Raw genomic sequence first — 16,774 nt, forward strand, 5'->3', positions numbered from 1 at the left:
TTTTAAATAAATACATTTGCATCTGAAACATGTATTCTTCTTAGAATTTTAGCCTACGAATGGTTATGCAGATGGGGAGGACGGTATCTTTACTCGGTCGTATCTATTTGTGTATTTACCTCTTAATCCCGCATTCATTGTTTTCCCGCATTCATAGTTTATTTTAATAGGTCCCTTTAAAAACGATAGATAGAGGTTTCACTGTAATTATTTTATTTGTTCCGGAATTGTACAGCTTTAAATATAAAAAAAAGTATGTAATAAACAAAAGTTACATTTACAATAATAAACATTACATTACATTACATTAAAAAAAATAGTTACATTAATAAAAATAAAGCCTATTAAACAATTCCGCATTTATGTTATAATAACTATTAAAAAACATTCAGAGATTTAAAAAAATGGTATATTTTATTTGTTCAATTGGATAATGGTCTTTTTATTTTCTTTTTTAAATATTTTTTTAAAGATTTTCATGTAATGGGCATTAATTTGTTCACCAATCTCGGTTTGTCCACTGATTCACATCTTAACATAGATGAAGAAGAATATTTACTCACAACATTTTGAGTGTGTCTAAATACTTGTTTACAAATCTGGATTATCTCCAATTAGGAGATGTTTTTTTACTGTTTTTTTTTATATTTGAAGAAGAATATGAAAAAAAATATTGAAGTTGAAAACAGGGGGTCAAGTCAGATAAGTTTGAGAATCTGTGGAACGGAGGTATAATGAGGTGTTATTCACACATCGGAAAAGTAAGGCAAATAATGATTCCTTTTTCTTATTAAGGGCTTTATTTAATTAAGCTCCAGGGATGTACGTGATGGCCAATGTTTATCCCGAGAAACTCTTATGTGGCTTAATTAATCCCGGGATATTATCCCGGGAAAATGTGAAAGAATCGTTACGTCATCAGAATTATTACAAAGTACTGAATCGGATATTCCCGAGTATTGTTTATACAATATGAATATGGTATGCGAGTTGAATAAAGGTATACTTAATACAGATGATCGAAAAATAATGCCAACATTTAATAAAATTATGGCGCTGAAACCCTTTGTGTTAAACGAGTGTTTTTTTCATTTAACGCTAGCTATTGAATTTAAATTTAATATAATTATTATGACTATTAATATTTTGACATCTGAACATGAATTTTGTAAATAAATAAACTGATCAAATTATAAGAAAAAATACTAAAATAAAAAGGATATTTTCTCATGAATATGATTATAATCCAGGATTGGGACCTCACAAATGTACAAACGAAAGAGATTTTGCTCAATAAAAAGCTTCTTTCATCCCACCATAGAGATAGTCTCTAGTGAAATTCTAGTCAATTCAAGTACTGTGTATCGAATTTTAAATAATATATCTAGAAATTCCAAGAATTTGAGTAGTGTGGTTGTCAATCATGGGTAGAAATCGGTGAATGTTACACGTGTGTCAAGTGATCACTTAAACCAGCCTATGATGGTCGTAAGCCACATATTCTTCTTCATCTTTGATGAGATGTCACTTTTAAGTAATTGAAATACTTGAAAATTAAATTCATGTTTAGTTTTCTTCGGTCTTGCTCTACTCTTATATCTAAATTTATTTCCCTTTTATATTTATTTTTCTATTCTTTCTTCACTCATTCGATTCACACGCTCAAACCATCTCAACACACCTTAAATTTCATCGATAATGCTTATCTCAGCCTTGCATCCTTTTCTTATATTACCGTTCGAACATCCACCATACATGGTTTTGCCGCACTGAGAGATCACATTTCGACTGCATTCAGTCTACTTTCAGCCTTCTTTTGGGAATTCCGAGAATCATTTCCATACATTAAAATTGAAACCAGGACTCCGTTATATTATATTATATGTTTACTGCCAGCTTAGCTTTCGCTAATAGGTGTTTTGAATATTGAAAGCATTAACTTTGTGGATCCTATTGAAATATTATTTCGAGAAATAAAAATACTTTGTGTTTTGATCCACTCACATTTTTATTAACCAACTACTTTCGGCAACAACCTGTTGCCCTCTTCAGGGTTTGATTTATGACAGTCATAAATTAAACCCTGAAGAAGGCAATAGGTTAAAAAAATGTGAGTGAATTTAAACACAAAATATTTTTATTTCTCGAAATAATATATTCGCTAATCGGTTTTTATTTGCAATTTTTCTTGAAAATGTTACAATCATCAATATGATTTATTGAACCAGGGATATCGCGATAACCACTGCAATATGTAACTTTTACTTCTAAATATGTATAACTTTACTCAAAGATGTTTCTTTAATATTTTGAGAATTATTTTCAAGTGTTTTTTTCCCATTTTATATTTCCGCAAATCGTTATTTCTTTCAAAGGCGACCGGAAATTATACTTCCGGAGAAATCTCTTCAAGCCGACTACCGGAACCTTTTTTTAACACGATCTCTTTGCGTAAAATTTACGATTTATAAAAAAAGTAGCAAGTTCTTAAATTTTAGTGAGGTTGAAAAAATGTAATTGTTTGTTTTCGAAACATTATTTTAATATATTGGAAATATTTTGAGTGTCTCCAGATCTTGGTTTGGTGTGTATTCACGAGTAGTTTTATATTTAATATATTGACATCTCAACAAAGATGAAAAAGTTTATTGAAATCTGGGTTTTTTCATTATTTGAGGTTATTGAAATATTATGTTTGGGAACCAAAGGTTTAGTTGGAATTGTTTGGTGTTACATCTTGTTATTTTTTAACATCTCATCAAAGATGAAGAAGAATATGAAAGTCTGGGCATTTACGGGGCTGACGACCGTCATAGGCTGGTTTAAGTGATCACTTTACACACGTGTAACATTCACCAATTCTACCCATTATTGACAACCACACTACTCAAATACTTGGAAGTTATATATATATATATATATATATATATATATATATATATATATATATATATATATATATATATATATATATATATATATATATATATATATATATGAACCAATTTAGCTTGAATCCCTAGAACTTCACTTGAGACATCTATTGGTGAGATGTAAAGAAGCTTTTTACTAAGCAGAAACTCTTATATTAGTATGTGAGGTCCGAATCCTGGATTATAATCGCACACATGAGAAACGCCAGAAAATACCATTTTCATTTTTATTATTAAGCTTATAATTTTACCAGATAATTTATTTATAACATTTTGAGTGTGTCCAAATACTTGTTCACAAAATCTGAATTATCTCCAATTACAGAAGTTATTTTCATATTGTTTTTTAACATCTCATCAAAGATGAAGAAGAATATTACATCTTGTTATTTTTAAATCATTCTGTAATCTCAAAAAAAAACTTTTTTCAACATTTAAATATTTATTGCTCTTTAATGGTTTAAAATTACTATTTTTTATGATTTTTATTGAAATATTTTTATTGAATATTGAAAATAATAATTTTGATGGACAAGGTTTTTTTAAAATGACTTGTTTCAAACGATTGTTCTCCGACTTATTTAACATCCATACTACTATTTTTCCAGTATACTACTATTAGCTACGAATGATGGTCGATGTACAATATAACACCTACTCAAGGCAACTAGAAACTGCTGAAATGAGAACGCTTGATGGTCAGCAGGTGTCCCTTAGAGACTAAATAAAGAGTTCACGCATTCGAGGAAGCCTGGGTACAACTGACATGAAAAGTAAAGTAGAGGAAAAGTAATTGAGATGATATGGGCAACTTGAATATTTAGTATACTAAGCAACCGTCGTGGATCTTCCTCGAAAGACATCTAGAGGAAGACCAAAAAAAATCATGGATGCTACAGAAAGATAACATGACTCAAAGGTATGGCGTAGATGACATTGTTCATGATAGAAGGACCTAAAACCTGAGGATGAGGAGAGCTGACCCCAACAGTCTTCGAAGATTATATATTGGTATACAGCCAGGAAAAAAAATATAACTCCAGTATCTGCCCAATCAATTAATTTTACCAGAGATTTTCCTCGAAAAACATCTAGAGGAAGACCAAAAAATTAATGGTCGCTGCAAAAAGATAAAATGATTCCAAGGCATGGCCTAGGTGACGATGTCCATGATAGGACCCACAACCTGAGGACGAGGAGAGGTGACTCCAACAGTCTACAAAGACGATAAGTTGGAATGGAGCAAGGAAAAAGAAGATTTAACTATACAGTGTCTGCCCTATCAATAAATGTGGCCATCGATCTTCCTCGAAAGACAATTGGAGAAAGATCAAAATATTCATGGATGCTGCGGATATATAACATGATTCGAAGGCATAGCCTAGGTGACGTTATCCATGATAAAAGGACCTACAACCTGAAAACGAGGAGAGATAACCCCAAAAGTCTACAAAGATGATAAGTTGGGTTATAGCCAGGAAGAAGAAGGTATAACTCCTGAGTGTCCAATCAATAAATGTGACCATGGATCTTCTTTGAAAGGAAGAAAGACCAATAAATTCACGGATGCTACAGAACGATAACATAATTCCTAGGCAAAGCCTTGATAACTTATTCTTTTTCTTCTTCCTTTTCTACATCCTAAGGATCTGTTTCTGCCTCCGCTTGTAGCTCTTGGGATGTTGACTCCCAGCTGTCTTTCCACCTTTTTGGAGCTCAGCCTGGGGGTCTGCGTCCTTCAGGGATTTCTTGAAGGGCGATACGTGGAAGTCATCTGACATTCTGTTTACATAATCATTCCAGTATTGCCCCCACCTCACGATATTCTCCGTCTTACACATGCTCCGGATGTCGGTATTTCTTACTCGGTCTCGCAATGTGTTTCCGGTTATGGATCGGAGAGTCTTCATCTCGGAGGTTTGAAGTCGAGATTTTGTTCTAGAAGTATTTGCTCTTGCCTCAATTCCATAAGTGGCTATTGGTCGAACACATGTTTTGTATATTTTCATTTTACTTTCTATTCTCATGTGTTTGTTCCTCCACACCGAGGATAACGTTGTACAAAATAGAAAGACCTACAACCTGAGGAGAAGGAGAGTTGATCGCAACAGTCCACAAAGACGATAAATTAGGATGGAGCCAGGAAGAAGAAGACTACTATTTTATACATTATTTTAGACACTGACCACCTCGGATAATGATATTAAATTCGTCACTTCTTATAAGTTAAATAAACTCAAAATGATAATTTAGAATTAAGCGCACTTTGATACGATCATCCATTATATGAAGGGTGGTGAAATTTCCTCACCCCAAAAGAGCAAGTAACTTAACGTACCCCGCTGCGAGTTTCAGACGATCCTAATATCACCTTAATTTACTCCAGCGTTAACCCTTTGGGAGGGATGAAATATCTGTTAACCCTGAAATTTATTTAATTTATCTGTTGAAATATATACTGGCTGTAACTTTTATAACGGTCTTATTAATTGATTTTATAAACTATGTGGAAAAACATAATGATACAAGTAAAGATTTAACACAATATTTTAAATATGTCAACCATTTTTTTAAAAAATAAAGTTACATTTTTAATACAATTTCTATGCTTTTATACATGACAAAGTTATAATTTTAGTTTTGCTGTGCCTCACCAAAAAAGAGACTGTTCTCTTGTGCTTGGAGAGGGACTTATACTCAAGTTTTATTGTTTTTTTTTTTAGTGGTATAATGGTCTTTTTTCTTTCCTTTTACATATTTTTAAAGATTTACATGTAAAAGGTATTAATTTGTTCACCAATCTCGGTTTGTCCACTTATTCACATCTCAACATAGATGAAGAAGAATGTAGAAGTCAACTTCCGGGGTCACCAATTTGGTCACCTCGTGTGTGTGTGTTATTAAAACGGGAAGCCAGAAAAGGATATTCAAAGAATTCTTACTTACAGATCGTTTATATAAATAAGTTCTTAAACTTCAATTACTATTGATATTAACAATTAAAATTTAATCTAATTAATTAATGAAACTTTGAATTAAAATTTGAAGTTAGTTACACGTCCTTTAGTACCAAACGATGCAGGCGAATCTCAGCCTCTTCTCTTCGGTTGGTCGCTTTTGTTGAATTCGTTCGGGAATCTCCGTGGCGAATTCGTATTTTTCAGTGGTGCCAACTTGGTAGTGTAGCTACACGCCTACAATGGTTTAAGTGGTCACTTTACACACGTGTAACATTTACCAATTCTACCCATTATTGACAAACACACTGCTCAAATTCTTGGAACTTCTAGATATATTGACCAAACTCGAAACATGATGTTTGAATTTACTAGAATTTCACTACAGACATCTATGGTGGGGTTAGAGAAGCTTTTTATTAAGAAAAAACTCTTACCTTTCTATTTGAGGTCCGAATACTGGATTATATTCACATATTTGAAAAAAACGTCATAAAATATAAATAGTAAAGTTTACACTTTGTGAATCAAAAATTCAAAATATGAAAAATTAAATACTCCGTTAGCATAAGTCTACAGAGTTACTATCGGTTATCAGACATCAGTTATGAGACAAAATTTGTAATATTTATTTATTTTATTTTATTTTGAAATCAGCAAGTAAAAGGTTAATAAATATTTAAGGGAAGGTGGGTTGGTAGGCTTACATCTTCTTAGAAGTGTGGGTTTGAACAGTACCTACCCTTGCCTTTCTACATAATGTACGGCTAAACCGCTCTAATAACAGTTGGGCCACCAAACCACCCACAAACATCATCTGATGTTCTGAAGGAAATTTCAGTCGTGCTGAAAAATCTTTTTTACAAGCTAATTTTAAAATATTGCCCGTGAATTTCAAGGGGGTGATATTATAAGTCGTTAACATAAATCGTTTTTAAATTTAATTATATTAAAAAATTAATAAAAAATCCTACTTAATAATATTTTTAAAGTTTTAATTCTTATTTCTTGACAACATTTTGAGTGTGTCTTAATACTTGTTCACAAAATCTGGATTATCTTCAATTACGGGAGTTATTTTCATATTATTTTTTGACATCTCATCAAAGATGAAGAAGAATTGGAAGTCTGGGCATTTACGGGGCTGACGACCGTCATAAGCTGGTTAAGGTGATCACTTTACACACGTGTAACATTCACCAATTCTCCCCATTATTAATAGATTTATATTATCCACTGACACTTCGTGATGGAATTACATTTTTAATATATTATTAGATTAAAACCAATATTTTAAGCTTTTCCACTTTATTTTTACTTGACCAGCGACCGGGTTTCGTCGTTACCGACATGTCAACCAGTCTGATGATGTCGGTAACGACGAAACCCGGTCGCTGGTCAAATAAAAATAAAGTGGAAAAGCTAAAAATATTGGTTTTAATCTAATAATATACTCCCCATTATTGACAACCACACTACTCAAATTATTGGAAGTTCTAAATATATGAACCAATTTAGAAACCTTGTTCTTGAATCACTAGAACTTCACTAGAGACATCTATTGGTGAGATATAAAGAAGCTTTTTATTAAGCTTGTTTTTTTAAATGTATTGTGATTCGCGTGTCCACGCATTCTGTTTAATTTTATAATACCATATGATGCGAAAATTAGAAATCTAATTTTTAAAAAAAAAATACACAAATAAAAATAAGAAATTGCTCCTACCCCCTCTTCAACATTCAATGTCCAATGACACAACTCAAAATTTAGACTTAGCTTCATATGCGGTGTGCATCGAAACACGTGTCACAATAGATTTCTAGAAATTATGGTATTTACCAAGTAAAACTATTATTTATAATGGATAGATATTACCACAAAGTGACTGCCGAATTACAATATTAAGTTATTAAGGAAAAGAGATGATAATTTCAATACATTATTTTAAAATAAATGATTATTCGGTTTATTTTTCTCTCTCAGTCTTTTTATTAAAAAATATATATATAAAAAATAGCTTCATTCGTTTATAATGACTCATCGTAACACCAATGTTTCAGAACTTCTTAGTTTAAATATGGACTTTTACATAAATACGCCAAGTCAATAAATTAAAACGAAATGGAGTTTTTCAGTTTTAGATTTGATATTCCTAAAACTGTCAATCATCCTCTCTTTTTCCTTAATCCATCCCAACTTATCGTCCCTGTAGACTATTAGAGTAAGCTCTCCTCGTCCTCAGGTTGTAGGTCCTTCTATCACAGAGGTTCCCAAACTCTTTTATCTCGTAGACCCCTTGCCTCACCTGATATTGATTTTTATCAAATTCATTAACTTCAAATGTATTTTTGACAGCCGGTATATGTAGTGTTACTCACTTTGAACCACACATGTTAGGTTTTATACATTTATATTTTAAATTAAAATTAAAACATAGACCCCTTGCAAGTTGTCATAGACCCCTGGGGGTCGATATAGACCACTTTGGGAATCACTGTTCTATCATGTACAACGTCACGTAGGTCATTCCTTTGAATCACGTTCATCTTTTGAATGTTTCTGCAGCATCCATTATTTTTTAGGTCATCTGGATGTCTTTCGAGGAAGATCCATGACAATCAGCTGGTTTACAATAAGTTCAGGATCTCTACATCCTTATGTGCCCATACCATCTCAATTTTCCTGTATCTTAGTGCCTTTCCTCTACCTTACTATTGTTAATTACACCCAGGCTTCCATGAATGCGTAAACTTTTTATTATACATTTTAGGGGACACTCCAGCTGACCATCTAAGCATGTCGATTATATCACTTATTTGGTGCAACAATGACGTAATCACACTTTTAGAAATATTACAGGAGATGCCATTCAGACGCTGAAGCAACAGAAATGGCGCTATTTTACTCAATTCCACAATGAGTAAAATGCCTCGCGTGTTATCTCACAGCATTTCACCACACAATCAATTCAGTCGACGTTTCTCCCGATATAAATGTGTAGTCTTTCGGCACACTTTGACACAATTAACTTGTTTTTATTTAAAAAAAATGTATTTATGTCATTGTTGCACCGAATGAGCGATACATATGTCAATATAAACATGATATGTTTTGATATGAATTTCATATAAATTGCTTTTCATAAACAATATATTTTGAAAACAGCGATTTGTATGTGTGACACACCCCAGCACTACATATGAACACACGATCCGTTTTGCGCTGAACAAGGTGTTAACTTTCAGCGGGGGTAAGTTTACAGGATTAATAGAGTCGCTCTCATCCCCTAACCACGGGAGGCTGTGCCGTATCGCATCACCTACCCTGGAGAATGTCTGGAATTTTTATTATCGAATATGAATTTGATCCTCTGCCATAAAGCCTTATTACATACTAAATTATGTAGTAGAAATAATTGAAATATTGAAATTTCTTCACATATTTTGGAACTAATTCGGTTTTAACCTAAACTCATTTAAACAAGCACAACTAAGTTTTGAATTTTCAAAATGTTGAAAATGAATTATTTGTTTTTAGATTAAGCGTTAGATAAGTAGAACTCAATTTTTATTTATATATTAAATGATACAATCAAACACTGATTTTTAGAGACTACTTAATTAAATTTTAATGATTAAAACACACAAAAAATGAGTGTTCGATTTTAACAATTTATATATATTTACAACATTTGAGTGTGTCCAATCCAACTTCATCTCAACAATAGATGTCTCTAATGATGTTTTAATGATTTGTTCTTGAACAACGTTTTGAAATCGGTTAATATATATAGAACTTCCAAGAATTTGAATAGTGTGGTTGTCAATAATGGGTAGAATTGGTGAACGCGTGTATAAAGTGATCACTTAAAATCTGCCTATGACGGTCATCAACCCCGTAAATGCCCGGACTTACATATTCTTCTTTGTCTTTGATGCAATGTCAAAAATAATTTAAAAATTATTAACTGGTTAAATTATAAGCAAAAATATTTTTTTTAATCATGTTTTTAAGCGTTCCTCAAGTATATGAATATAATCCAGGATTTGAAGTTCACATACGAATGCAAAAGGTCTCTAATAAATAAAAGCTTTCCTTATCCCAGCATAGATGAATATTGCGCACTCGCGCATACTGTATTATGAGTTTGATCAATATATATTTAAATGTTAAAAAAAAAAAGAGTGTGGTTATCAATCATGGGTAGAATTGGTGAATGTGACACGTGTGTAACGTGATCACTTAACCAAGCTTTTGACGGTCGTAAGCCCTGTAAAAGAACAGACTTCCACATTCTTGTCCATCTATGTTGAAATGTCAAAAAAAAACACAACTGATTTATTATACATAAAATTAAAATGTATATTTGTTTTTAAATCGCTATAATTTTACAGTGATTTTAAAACAAAGTTACATTTTAATTATAAAATGGAAAATCACAAAGTTAGTGCTTCAAAAATAAATAATGTCAAATATTATAATTATTAATTTATTCGGCAGTCTATGCATTTTCAATTTAAGTTTTACTTGGTAAATACCACTTTTCCTTAAAATCGATTGTGGCACATGTTTCTATGCATTTTGCATCATTTTATAACACCGTTTTTTAAAAAAACTTTTTGAACATATCGCTCACTCCTTTCAAGAACGTCATAAATAAAAAATCGTTAATTTTCAGTTGTCCATATTTTCGGAATGTTCAGAAAATGTACTACATATATCCCAGAAAAGCGGCATATTTTTAAGTTAATATTTACCCGCTACAGGGCAGAAAGTGTAGTTTTTGCATTTTGAAGAAATGGTATTATTTGATTACTTTTTTAAATATACTAAATATTTTTCAAATGGAGAAAAAACCTTCAGGTTTTACCTAAAAAGATCTGTTGCACAGTAAAAAGTTTAACAAGTGGCTTGACACTTATTTTTAATACATTGTATTATATTTTTAAACTTTAAAAACGTTCTCGTGAAAAATCTAGTTTTTTGATTTATGACGTTCTTGAAAAGAGTGAGCGATATTTAAACGGTTGTCACTCAGGAGACATCTTTTTTGGTTCTCATTTTACCGGCCTATATCAATTTCTTTTTTTAGTTACTTCTCGTATAAAATGTCAATAAAAAACTTATTTTCAAAATGATTACTTTCAATATTCTGTATTTTTTATTGCGTCCGTAAAATTATCTCGAAGTCAAACCTCTAACTACAGATAATAGAATACCCTTTAAATATTTATAAGCTTAAATATATTTAAGCTTAAATATATCTTGATTGTAAGCTCAGTGGGGCAAGTTCCTTAAATTATACTTCCGCGAATTATCTTAATAGAAGATAATTAAATAAACAGAGAGGAAATTTTAGTAATTATATTTAATTCAAATAATGCTTTGTTGTGAGAACGATAATTAGTATTTGATGAATAATCCTTTGCTTATAAATAGAGTAGAGTTATTCCGAGATAACATTGAGGTTGGTAATACGAAATTTTCATTATTTCAAGTGCTATAATGCAGTAAAAATTATAAATAAAAAAAATATAAATGTTTATATATATATATATATATATATATATATATATATATATATATATATATATATATATATATATATATATATATATATATATATATATATATATATATATATATATAAACATTTATATATATATATATATATATATATATATATATATATATATATATATATATATATATATATATATATATATATATATATATATATATATATATATAAATATATATATATATATTTATATATATATATATATATATATATATATATATATATACATATATATATATATATATATATATATATATATATATATATATATATATATATATATATATATATATATATATATATATATATATATATTTATATATACATATATATATGTAATAAAATAACTAGGTACCTACCTATACATTTTATTAAGTACTTACAAAAAGTACCTACATAAAACAGTTCTACCACCAGATGCCGCATGCGTCGCTCAGAATTAAACAAAAGACTTCCGATAATATTATTAACTGTCAGAATCAGATAGATAGATAGATAGATAGATATAAAAATTATTATAAAGATAAATTAAGAATAAACTTTAATTACAAAGCAACACATTGTTTATTTTATTATTATACACCCACTTTACATATTATTTACACTTAATTTTCAAAAGGAAAATATTACCACGTTATAAAACGACAATTTTGTTAATATGGAAATGGATTATGAAACATTAGATGTATTAAAACAATTACTACAATATGTTCGGAGTGAGAGAGAAAAATTAGAAGATGATCAAAGAAAACGATTAAAAGATAATCAAAGAAGACGTGGAAATCTAAGAACTAGTGATAAAATTAAAGATAAAAGTCCATGTAAGATTTGTGAAAATTTAAATAAGGGAACTCGATATCACTCTGAAGCAACGTGCTGGTTTAAAACAAAGGAGGATGATAAGATTAATAATAAAAATGAAGATTTACAAATTACACAGAAACAGTGCTTGAAGAATGAAAATAAAAATAATGTGGAAAAAATTTCTACAAAATATAAAATAAAATATACTCCAGGAAAGAAGAATTTCGAAGCAGATTGTGTGGGCAGGAATCCAGTATTAGAATCGAAGGAAAATGCAAATGAACAATTAAAAGTTGTAAATTTGGTTAAATTAGAAGATATTTCAAAAGATCAGAATAAAAATGAAGACATACAAATAACACAGAAACAGTGCTTGAAGAATGAAAATAAAAATAAAGTAGAAAAAAATACTACAAAATATAAAACAAAATATACTCCAGGAAAGAAGAATTTAGAAGTAGATTGTCTAAGCAGGAATCCAGTTTTAGAATCGAATGAAAATGCAGATGAACAATTAAAAGTTGTACATTTGGTTATATTAGAAGATACTTTAAGAGATCTGAATAAAAATGAAGGAATTCAAAAGAAAAAAACAAATGGATTGAGAAAAACTGTGTCTACTTTAAAAGGGTCAAGAAGAAAAAAAAAATACAAAAAGAACGAAAAAAAAAAGGAAAAAAAAGGAAGAAAGAAAAAAAACAAGAAAGAAAAAAAAGAAGGAAAAAAGAAAGAAAGAAAAAAAAAAAAAAAACTTTATCATATCACTAAACTTATACAAGAAGATGATCCGGAGGACGAGTGAAAATTTTACTATGAATTTTCATCCCCAAGGGGGGAGATGTAATAAAATAACTAGGTACCTACCTATACATTTTATTAAGTACTTACAAAAAGTACCTACATAAAACAGTTCTACCACCAGATGCCGCATGCGTCGCTCAGAATTAAACAAAAGACTTCCGATAATATTATTAACTGTCAGAATCAGATAGATAGATAGATAGATAGATATAAAAATTATTATAAAGATAAATTAAGAATAAACTTTAATTACAAAGCAACACATTGTTTATTTTATTATTATACACCCACTTTACATATTATTTACACTTAATTTTCAAAAGGAAAATATTACCACGTTATATATATATATATATATATATATATATATATATATATATATATATATATATATATATATATATATACAACATTTTGAGTGTGTCCAAATACTTGTTCACAAAATCTGGATTATCTCCAATTACAGGAGTTATTTTCATATTATTTTTTGACATCTCATCAAAGATGAAGAAGAATATGGAAATAATGGGTAGAATTGGTGAATGTTACACGTGTGTAAAGTGATCACTCAAACCAGCCTATGACGGTCGTAAGCCCCGTAAATGCCCAGACTTCCATATTCTTCTTCATCTTTGATGAGATGTCAAAAAATAATATATATATATATATATATATATATATATATATATATATATATATATATATATATATATATATATATATATATATATATATATATATAAACATTTATATATATATATATATATATATATATATATATATATATATATATATATATATATATATATATATATATATATATATATATATATATATATATATATATATATATATATATATATATATATATATATATATATATATATATATATATATCAATCGATCTTTGAAGAATTTATATTAACTGTTTATGAGCAATGTATTAATTCTGCTGAAATAGGGATAACCGTAAATACAATAAAATAATATGAGGCAAAAAGATATTAGAGGCAATAATTATTGAAACGATTCAGAAAATAATTCCGTTGTGGTAACAGGTTAGTATTGAACCTTTGCCTGAAAAACTTTCAGCGCTGAAAATACATTTCACGAGAAACATTATGTCTTTTCTACAGGTTAGATTAAAAGGGAATTTGAATACGATAATTTATTTCTAAGGGTGAAATGTTTTTCTTAATTTAAATATATATTTCGATTACAATTCGTTACTATGTAAAAATTACAATACGGTAAAAAAAAAGTCATATTTTTTTTAGGTAACAACATCTGAAAGACAATTTCAGTCTTATTTAAAAATGTTATTACGGGGTAATCCGCTTTCAAAGAAATGAGTTTCACAAAACATAATTATGTTTTTATATTATTTTTTGGCATGTTTATATATAAATATAAAATATACAAATAAATTTGATATAAGACCATAATTCTATATTAACAAATATGTTTATATAAAAAAATGATTTTTCATCAGATCGTTTTTAAAGTTTAAAAATATAATAAAATGTATTAAAAATAAATATCAAGCCACTTATTGAACTTTTTACTGTGCAACAGATCTTTTTAGGTAAGACCTGAATGTTTTTTCTCCATTTGAAAAACATTTTGTGTATTAAAAAAAAAATACCTTTTCTTATAAATGCAAAAACAACACTTTTTGCCCTGTAGCAGGTAAATATTAAGTTAAAAATATGCAGCTATTGCTGGGATATTGTACATTTTCTGGGCATTCCGAAAACATGCACAACTGAAAATTGACGATTTTTGATAAATGACGTTGTTGAAAGGAGTGACCGATATAAGTATGTAAATACATATATGTTAAAACAGTATTATGGTCTTATATCAATTTTATTTGTTTTTAAATTTTAGGAATTTTAAATTAATTTTATACTTACATCTCGGCTCCTATTTTCAATGAAATATACTTTTTCGTTTCATTTGTCCAAACCATATTAACACATCTATCTTAATTTTATCGAAAGTGCTCTGATGTAGTACTTATTGTATCGTTGGGCGTATACAAAAGAAAAAGAAGAAAAGAATGAAGAAGAAAATGTTGATTAACGACTTAATTATTCAAATAAATCCTGTAAATAAGAGTAAAGAAATTTTATCTTCCTTACCTGTACAGCATTCTTTCTTGACGGTCAGCCTCCATATAAATCCTGTAGTACATGAAGAGCATTATGACACCAGGAACCCAGAAACTGACACTAGACGAAATAACGGCATACGGCCTATTGACTGTGAACCCGCACACGTTTGGGTGGTTTTTCCTAAACTCCAAATGCTCATCCGTCGTGTACCACTCCATGAAGATAGGCAAGAATGACACGAGAGCCGGACTGCACCAAACCACTGCTAGCATGATGCCTAGTCTCCCAGTGGTCATGATGAGCGGATAGTCCAAAGGTTGGACGATCGCATAGTACCTGTCCACGGAGATACAGCATAGGTGCAAGATGGAAGCGGTGCTGAAGTACACATCCATCGAGTTCCACACATCACACATGAAGTAACCGAACAACCACTTCCCGTTTGTAAGCTCGACACTGAAGTTAAAACACATGGCCCAAATCGCGACCAGCATATCGGCAAGAGCAAGAGAGACCACAAAATAGTTGGTTATGACCCTCAGTTTCCTATGTCGCATCACAGACACAATTACCAACAGATTGCCCAGCAATGCGGCTAGAATGATGAAAGCCATGATGCTGCTCTTGACAGTCTTGAATAAGACGTTGTACCACGGATTGAACGAAACGAAAGAACTGTTTGAAACGTTGTACGGGTCGTCGAATACGAAAAATGAGTTGTTTTGGTCGAAGTAGGATCTGTTGTTGAATGGAAGATTCGCGCCTGAGTTGGAGAAAAACTGGGAAGAGTCGAGAGAGTCTGCAGTCGCTGTGTGATCTGAAGATAGTGATGTTGGAGCATTTTCTGAAGTCCACGAATCTTGGAGAGCTGACTGGTTTATGAAGACGTCAGGATTGTAGATTCTTTCATTCAGCAAATCAGCGACAAAGCCGCCGTTGGCGATGGGCAAAAAACTGGACTCCTGTTTGTCCATTTTGCTTAATTTCAATTCTCTTTTAATCTTTGTTCACATTTTTCTTTCTTTTCATCTAAATTACTCTTCTTCGAGCTTGTTTATTCTTCATCTATTACTTTTAATGGGTTTTGTGATTAAATTTTAATTCTAGTTAACATTTTGACAATTATTTCCACTGATGCCCGCTGTGTTTATACCTGCGAATAAAAAGAAATGTTTCATTAGAAAACCCAGATTTATTTGGAAACTCTGATTGGACCGGTAAAATAAATGTTTTATGATTAAAAAAAAAACTTCTAAAATTATTGAAAATATGTTACATAAACATTATGCAGTGTGTTCACCCCATTTTCATATTCTAACTCATTGATCTTAGCATCTGTAGCTTCCGAAACTTGTGTTAAACTATTTAGATTTTCAAGTCCATCCTTATATATTTATTACGGTTATTTTTTTTTAATTGTCATTTCTCTCCATTTATAAACGCTATTAAAGTATATTTTATATGTATTGTATTTTCAACTCTACCGCATTTATGGACTCTGTCTAACTATTTACATTTTCAAGTCTATACCATTTATAAACGCTCATTAGCTTTTTTATTTTATATTTTTAAGTCCATCT

At 30.0% G+C, this 16,774-nt stretch overlaps 1 protein-coding gene across 1 annotated transcript; it reads right to left on the reverse strand.

The window, feature by feature from the left end:
• Positions 1-13,998: 13,998 nt before the first annotated feature.
• LOC148299966 (octopamine receptor beta-1R-like) lies at positions 13,999-15,823 on the reverse strand. The gene is made up of 2 exons (XM_088275445.1): positions 15,222-15,823; positions 13,999-14,029 (listed from the first exon to the last, which is right to left on the reverse strand). The coding sequence occupies exons 1-2, from the start codon at positions 15,806-15,808 to the stop codon at positions 13,999-14,001; spliced, it is 618 nt and encodes a 205-aa protein (XP_088131571.1). The 5' UTR covers positions 15,809-15,823.
• Positions 15,824-16,774: the final 951 nt, after the last annotated feature.

This window comes from Brachycentrus maculatus, unplaced genomic scaffold, assembly GCF_059751285.1.
Source record: "Brachycentrus maculatus isolate JH-2025_06_01 unplaced genomic scaffold, ASM5975128v1 h1tg000869l, whole genome shotgun sequence".
Lineage (NCBI taxonomy): Eukaryota > Metazoa > Arthropoda > Insecta > Trichoptera > Brachycentridae > Brachycentrus > Brachycentrus maculatus.

Coding starts and splice junctions, on each gene's coding strand:
- LOC148299966 (XM_088275445.1), bottom strand. CDS start 15,808: ATGGCTTTCATCATTCTAGCCGCATTGCTGGGCAATCTGTTGGTAATT. Junction 14,030..15,221: donor CAAGAAAGAATGCTGTACAG/GTAAGGAAGATA, acceptor TCCCTATTTCAG/CAGAATTAATACATTGCTCA.